This window comes from Gymnoscopelus braueri (genome assembly GCF_963280865.1).
Source record: "Gymnoscopelus braueri genome assembly, chromosome: 4".
In the NCBI taxonomy this organism is placed as follows: Eukaryota; Metazoa; Chordata; class Actinopteri; order Myctophiformes; family Myctophidae; genus Gymnoscopelus; species Gymnoscopelus braueri.
This window is the reverse complement of record NC_137605.1, coordinates 4,397,580-4,406,081: the sequence shown is the minus strand read 5'-3', so window position 1 is coordinate 4,406,081 and position 8,502 is coordinate 4,397,580. Positions and strand designations below refer to the sequence as shown.

Here is an 8,502-nt window from a genome sequence, read left to right as displayed (position 1 = left end):
GTCAGTTGATGCTTCATATCCATAAGAGTCAACACGCCGGGGTCATGTGTTTATTTTTGGAACACAGTTCTTATTTGACGCGATATTCAATACGTCTATGGGATTCAGAACGGGGGTGGAAAACTGCGAACCAGGTAGACAAACAAAGGATGTGTAAATGACGTCAGACTTCGGCGGTCTATAGTGCCAGTGGAACAGTCGTCTGGCTATGCGAGACTATTCATTGGACAACAGAGGTAGTGTGTTGGTCCACAGTATTTTAACCGCACACTGAATCATCACCGTCTTAATTCATTGCATTAACTCTGACATCTCTATGTCGGAGCAAAATCTTCACCCCCCCCCTCCAAAACAAAGTTATACATTCTGGAAAAAAAATTTATACAAATATTTTTTCAAAGAGTTCTTTTGTTTGTTTATTTATTCAAACAAGAACATGTTCACAAATTGCTAAAATTACTATTTGTCGTACTATTGATATTATTACTACAAAAAAATACTATTTGTCGCATAGGACTTTATGTGGTATTGTTTTGTAAAATGTTTAATACATAATAATGACATTAAAAAATGATAAATTTTAATGTAATCATTAAAAAAAATGAAATCTAAAATTATAAAACAATAATAAAAAATAAAACAGATGATCCAAGTTGGTTTAGTGACTATAACACTTCATTTCACATATTGAGGTCATTGTTTTATTCTGATTGTAAAATAGCGTCATGTTTCTATAATTATGTTCTATGAATTACCTACATTTTTTTTAATATTTTATCCACTCAATTATGACACGAAAGCAGAATGACTTTGATTAATACATTTTCATAATCGCCGCCGTCGGGTGAAAAACGTGTATATGCAAACCGTTACTTTGCACATACTATTTAAAAAAAAAGAATATAACATAGTGAAAATAGCCGATCTACAAGCTCACAACGTTGTGAGCTTGTAGATCGGCTATTTTCACTACTTGTGTGCGACACTCTTGCTTGATGAAGTGGGGCATTAATGTAGGAAAAAGAACAACATAAAAAAAAAAGTTGAACTATGGAGATACAAGGTTATTTGCCTGACGTCAATGATATTCATTTTAACACGTTTCCATAGCAGAACATTTTACAGGTTGAATTAAATTAATACAATGTTTCACCTCAACTCATTATCACTTCAGCACACACATGTGTACGTGCGTGTGCGTGTGTGTTAAACACAAGTATCTCAAGTGTAATTATGTCATGTTGGCAGCGATTTTTCATACGCCTAGGCGTGCACACACACACACACACACACACACACACGCGTGCGAAGGCTGCAGCCTAGCATGCAATTTGCCGGTTGGTTAGCAGAGAGACGGCTGTTAGCCGTAAGGGAACATGAGAGGCAGTTAGTTATTGATGTCATATGCATCACTGTGTCTGAACGCCCAGACACTCACAGTACTGACTGACTGACTGACTGACTGACTGACTGACTGATGGACAGACACACACGCACATACAGAATGACAGACAGAAGGACAGACACACAGTCAACACACACGCAAACACACGCACACATGTGCACGTACTTACTTACTTGCAGGCAGATAGACAGACAACTCTCTCTCTCACTCTCACACACACACACACACACACACACACACACACACACACACACACACACACACACACACACACACACACACACACACACAGACACACACACACACACAGAATGACAGACAGACAAACGGACTTGGCCTTATTTCTCTCCACAGCAGCTCAGTCAATTAAAACGTTATGTAAATCAGTTGTGTGTGTGTGTGTGTGTTGTGTGTGTGTGTGTGTGTGTGTGTGTGTGTGTGTGTGTGTGTGTGTGTGTGTGTGTGTGTGTGTGTGTGTGTGTGTGTGTGTGTGTGTGTGTGTGTGTGTGTGTGTGTGTGTGTGTGTGTGTGAGAGAAAAGAGCTTAAAGCATCATTAAACGTTGGTAGAGGTTTGGCTTGTCACGATGTAGACGGGATGAAGACAGGGTTGAGCAAATATCAGTAGGATTTGTTTATAAGATACTCAGTAGGATCAGGGCTCATACCTGTCTAACTACTTCTCCAAAGATAGTGACACCCACCGCCACAACACCTGAGGGAGTGCCTACGATCTGGTACCACCCACATTTAGCACAAACGTGGACAAATATTTATTCTGCTACTCTGCCCATCCTAATATGGAATACCCTGACACCATCCACTAAAGCACACATGGGCAACATACGGCCCGAGGGCCGGACCCGACCCTAACCATCTCAATCCGGCCCGCCAAGTCCTCAAAGAAAAACAAAAAATCGACATTCTAAAAGGCTGCCATATATTAATGTTTTTGGAACAAATTACTTTAACTCGACTCCAATTAATAGTAATAATATTTACCATTTGAATACATAGCTGTATTCTTCCATCCATATGTACTCAAATGTTTTATGTCTATAATCTAACAGTGAAACATTCTGCCTTGAGTCCATATCTATAACATAATGCAATGTGTTTTCATCAGTGACCTTTGAAGTGGTGCATATCAGTTAAGATAAGATCCTGTCTAAATGTATAGGCTCATTTAAAAGTTGATACGGCATTGACGTGGATTGTTTTATGTAAGTCATCTTTTCATTGTAACAGAGCACAGAGTACAGTACAGTTGTAAAACATAAATAAATAAAAGATCATCATTTTGTAACTGAAAATTCTTGTTGTGAAAGCAAGGGCTTTATTCTAAGGATAGTCTGGCATGTCTACCGAATTCATGCAGTTTTAACTTCAGCACTATGTGTTTCAAGTTTTAATTCAATTGTACAATGTGTGGCCCCTCACTCACTGTATCAAAGTCAGTATGGCCCTCTGGAAATAAATGCTGCCCACCCCTGCATTAAAGGATGTGTAACACTGGCTTCTTTCAAAACGGGCCTGAAAAAGCACCTGAATTGGAGGTAGATATTAAATCCCCTTGACGAGGTGTCGCCAATTTTCTTTTTTCTCCTCTGTAAATATAGCTGTTTGTATTTGTTGATGACATGTATTAATGCAGGGGTCTTCAACGTTTTCAGGCCAAGGACCCCCTAGCTGAGAGAGAGATGAAGCAGGGACCCCCTCTATATTGTGTAAAGTTGTGTTTCAGATTTTCTCACCTTTTCTGCCCTTTTTCCCCTCTACACCTACAGTATAACTCAGCCGATCTACAAGCTCACGGCGTTGTGACCTTGTAGATCTGTTCTCCTCAGAAAAGGGATGCTAGGGTTCAAGTGGTTAATGTAAAAAAATAATCATATCACACAAAGATTTGGCGGACCCCTTGTAGTAACTCTGAGGACCCCCTAGGGGTCCCGCACCCCCTGTTGAAGACCCCTGTATTAATGTGTTAAAATTCTATGCTCTGTTGGTGAATTGAATACATAGGACCACAATGGAAACACATCCCCAGGACTTTTTTGTTACTTTCTTTTAGCCTACGTTGTTTTACTGTACCTCTGTGCTGTTCTCCCTCATTCTGTCTGTCTGTCTGTCTGTCTGTCTGTCTGTCTGTCTCTGTCTCTCTACCTTTCTTACTGTCTTTCTGTTTTACTTGTTTTAGTCCTCACCTTTTCATTGATCCTCTCCAGTCTCCACCCCTCCTTTTTTGTCCTTTTCCACATCTTCAATCTCTCTCTCTCTCTCTCTCTCTCTCTCTCTCTCTCTCTCTCTCTCTCTCTCTCTCTCTCTCTCTCTCTCTCTCTCTCTCTCTCTCTCTCTCTCTCTCTCCATATTTCAACTTTTTATGTTTGATTCTTTCCCGTAAGTGAACACCCTACTTCGTCACACTGCAGTGTCACGCAGTAGTCCGGAAAAATAGCTGATCTACAAGCTTACCGCACGTTGTGAGCTTGTAGATCAGCTATCTTTTGCTATTTTAAGTATTTGTGAAGTGAAAGTGTGTCTGTGGTATTTACATGTTGAATCAATGAAAAGTATTATTAATAATAATAATAATAAATAATAATAAAGCTTTATTTATGTAGCACCTTTCCAAACAAAGTTTCTAAGTGCTTCACAGAGGATCAAAAACACACCATGCAGTAAAAAAGATAAAGCAAAAAAAAAAAAACATTAAAAACATAAAGACATTAACACGCATTAACTAGAGCTTGTTACTAAATAATAACCACATTGGATCCATTGGAACACAGATTATTTTTTCCCATTTCCTGAAAAGTGGCGTTTTTTGGCATCCAAAGTTTCGGCCTCAGGTCTTAATGGGTTAAGTCTGCCCCCCACCCCCCACCCGCTGAGAAAGTGACACCCAGACACAATCCCCCCCCCCCCCCCCTCTCTCTCTGACCTTCTTTCAATCTCTTTTTGGCCTCCTTTTCCTCTCCTTCCTTCCTAACTCTCTCTCTCTTTCATCTTCTGTCCACTCCCTCGTCTCACCCTGTCGTCTCCACTTTGTGCCTCCTTTTATTTTTTTATTTTGTTCTATCCCCCTCCTTTTCTTTTCTTTTCTCCTCCTCTAATCTCTATCATTCCTCCTCCTCCTCCTCCTCATTTACATAACACTATCTCTCCCCGTCTCTCTTTCCTACTTCTTTTTTTTCTGTCCGACCTTTAGGATGAATTTGCATAGGGGGACATATTTCGGGGTTGCGCTCAGGCAGTCAGCAGTGATTTGTCATGTTGTCTGTGCTGTGAGTAATGGTAAATACCTTCCCCCGCTCGTTTGTCTGTTTCTCTCATTGTGCACGTCTGTGTACCTGTGTGTGTGTGTGTGTGTGTGTGTGTGTGTGTGTGTGTGTGTGTGTGTGTGTGTGTGTGTGTGTGTGTGTGTGTGTGTGTGTGTGTGTGTGTGTGTGTGTGTGTGTGTGTGTGTGTGTGTGTGTGTGTGCTCGCGCTGTAGTTGTTTGAGGAAAGTAAAGCACAAAAATGACTAATCAGCAACTTGTTTCTTCTCCTCTCAACTTTTGTCCCATTCCTCTCTTTCTCTCACTTTCTCTCGCTCTTTCTTTCTTCTTTCTTTCTTCTTTCTCTTCCTTTCTGTCCCTGTTTCTCTCTCTCTCTCTCTCTCTCTCTCTCTCTCTCTCTCGTTTGGCTTCATAGCGTCAGAGGAATTCAAACAGACACAAGGTGAGGAGGGCTTTAAGTTCTTATTCACCACATTGTTCCAAACGACTCCAGATTATCAACCAACCTGTCTGTCTGTCTGGGTGTGTGTCTGTCTGTGTTTGTGTCTGTCTGTCTGTCTGTCTGTCTGTCTCCCTGCGTGTGTGTGTGTGTGTGTGTGTGTGTGTGTGTGTGTGTGTGTGTGTGTGTGTGTGTGTGTGTGTGTGTGTGTGTGTGTGTGTGTGTGTGTGTGTGTGTGTGTGTGTGTCTCAGTGACTCCAGCGTCTAGGAGCAGTGTGGGTTCGTTGAGGTCACGTCTCACCTTCCTCCCGCCGCTCCTCCTCCTCCTCTTCCTCCTCCTCGTGGCGGTGGTCTAACGTTGCGCTCTGACCTCTGACCCCTGAGCTCAGGTCTGTTGTGTGTGGATCAGTGTTCATTTTGACTGACATTTTAGATTCAGTTTTAGTCATATTTTAGTCATCTGAAATGTTTTACTTTTTGTCTAGTTTTAGTCGACTAAATCTACAGTTGATTTAGTCGACTAAAATGTATCTTGGCGCGGTGCCTTGATGGCGTCGTAATGCCTGATTTTACACTTGGTTGCAAGTTAAAAATATCCGATCTACAAGCTCACAACGCGTCGCGCTGAGCTTGTAGATCGGATATTTTCAGAGTGCAACACACGAGCGCAACCAAACATAAGATGTCTAGTTTTTATTTGTTGACGAAATTGTCAATATATTTAGTCTTAGTTTTAGACGTCATAGCTTAGTTTTTATTTAGTTTTTATTTAGTTTTTATTTAGTTTATATTTAGTTTTCAGTCAGTGTAAAAAGGTAGTCGACCAACATTTTTCGTCACAGTTTTAGTCTACAAAATCAACACTGGCGTGTATCAACAAACACACTGTCAAGCATCTCACACAGTACAGTACATACACTACACACTGCAACGTACCATAACTACAATAGAACTACAATATGTAATACAACAGTGCAACGTTTTCGCGTCAAGGACCCCCACAAAATATTGTGTGCCAGGGTTCCTCATACAAGATTTTTTTTTAATTATTCCAAATTTGTGAAAAAAAAATCCAAAATAACAGATCTACAAGCTTGCAGATCAGCTATTTTTAATAACCAAACTATAAAACAGGGTTAATGAATGAATGTCTTTATTGCAGACTCATGGTCCATAGAAAAACATACAATTACATACAACAAGGAACATGAATTGTTTTTAAAAACTGTCCAAAACGAACATGTTAGACGGGCCATTTGGAACAGTTATAAATACAAGCGTTTAATCCAATGGTCTCGTAAGGCTAGAGGAGTATCTAGTGCAGCTCTTCACAGGGTTACTTTACACTCTGACAATGATGCTATTCACATCACAGACTCATCCAAGTCTTGAAAAAGTATTGACTCTTGATTCATTGTGTGAAAATGCATTGTGCGCTAAACCTCACTCAACAGCTACCGTCTCAAGCATTGATATTAATCCCTCAAGACCGGGAACGCATCTCTGTCTGTATTTTAAGATTTCTTTGGGCTATTCAAAAAATAGCAGATCTGCAAGCTTATAGTGTGGCACCGAGTGCCGTACTATGAGCTTGTAGCTCTGCTATTTTTGAAAATTTTACTCAAATCTTTGCTTCTGGGGGGATTCTACAAATGTCTTCTAAATCCTAACAGTTTTTTTTTTCTTACTTATGTTGCTATATATATCAGTGGTTCTCAAACTTTTTCATGTCAAGGAAAAAAATAGCAGATCTACAAGCTCGCCGCGCTATGAGCTTGTAGATCTGCTATTTTTTTAATAGCCAAAGACATCTAAAAATGACACAGATGCGTTCCTGGTCTGAATGGGTTAATACATGATAATACAGTAAGTACATCAAAGTACACTAGAGAGCAGTGCCGCTGAGGAGGGTGTGCAGTGTGTGTACATGTGTGTACATGTGTATACTTGTGGAATGTGTGTGTGTGTGTGTTGTGAATCAGATATCCTTGTGTGTTGTCATTCCTCAGGAATCCGGTGGATTGGGTTTCCTCGCTGTCCTCGTCTTCCCGGTGACCCCACCTGATCCTTTTAGATCTACAAACCCTCTCTGAAGAGATGACCCTCAAGACTGAGCGCTTCAGAGCACTGCTTCTCAACGTGGTGTGGTCCGTGGACCCCCTCCTCCCCCAGGGGTCCTTGAGGGGGTTCCTGGGGGTCCCCAGCTAAATGAATGATAGTTAGGAACCGAATGGACCCTTACGGGGCTGTAACTCTGAGAGCGTACAAAATGGAACCAAATGGACCCTTTCAGGTCCATTTGGTTCCATTTTGTACACTCTCAGAGTTGAATTAAGACAGATTTGTTTATGAAATGGGGGTCCGTGGCCTGACGCATGTCAAACTGGGGGTCCTTCAAATTAGAGAGAGAGAGAGAGAGAGAGAGAGAGAGAGAGAGAGAGAGAGAGAGAGAGAGAGAGAGAGAGAGAGAGAGAGAGAGAGAGAGAGAGAGAGAGAGAGAGAGAGAGAGAGAGAGAGAGAGAGAGAGAGAGAGAGAGAGAGAGAGAGACACAGACAGACAGACAGACAGACAGACAGACAGACAGACAGACAGACAGACAGACAGACAGACAGACAGACAGACAGACACAGACAGACACAGACAGACACAGACAGACAGACAGACAGACAGACAGACACAGACAGACAGACACAGACAGACAGACACAGACAGACAGACACAGACAGACAGACAGACACAGACAGACAGACACAGACAGACAGACACAGACAGACAGACACAGACAGACACAGACAGACAGACACAGACAGACAGACAGACAGACACAGACAGACAGACAGACAGACACAGACAGACACAGACAGACAGACAGACAGACAGACAGACAGACAGACAGACAGACAGACAGACAGACAGACAGACAGACAGACAGACAGACAGACAGGAGAGAGAGAGAGGAAACACTAGAATACGAGTCAAGAGGATGTTGTGAGTCGCTCTGTGGCCTTGTGTCCCGGAAGGCAAAAAACTCTGTTGATATTTATCCAGACTCACTCGCCAAAACACACGTATTCACGCAGGCGCGCGCGCACAGACACACACACACACACACACACACACACACACAGACACACTCTCCGAGCACCTTTCCTGTAAGCGAGCAGTGGATAAAGACACAATTGGACTCACACAGGAACTTCTGTTTCAATCCACACAGAGACCTTTTTTAATTCCATTTCATTTTCTTGTCTTTATTTCCATTTCAATCCAAAGTGGGACCAAAAAAAAAAAAAATCATTAAAGAAATATGAGGATTGAACTGGAAATAATCCTGGGATAAAAGGGGAAAAAAAGGAACCCTGGTGGGAACGAACGGTTCCT

The 8,502-nt window shown here is 41.6% G+C and overlaps 1 protein-coding gene across 1 annotated transcript in view; it reads left to right on the top strand.

Annotated features, from left to right (window-relative positions):
* efna4 (ephrin A4) overlaps positions 1 to 7,387 on the top strand; it is a 107,338-nt gene extending 99,951 nt beyond the window's left edge. Inside the window, exons 5-7 of the mRNA XM_080426397.1 lie at positions 5,097 to 5,123; positions 5,373 to 5,509; positions 7,130 to 7,387. Coding sequence (XP_080282523.1) covers positions 5,097 to 5,123; positions 5,373 to 5,476 — 131 coding nt within the window. The 3' untranslated portion in view covers positions 5,477 to 5,509; positions 7,130 to 7,387. The remainder of the gene's footprint in view (positions 1 to 5,096; positions 5,124 to 5,372; positions 5,510 to 7,129) is intronic.
* The last annotated feature ends 1,115 nt before the right edge of the window (positions 7,388 to 8,502 follow it).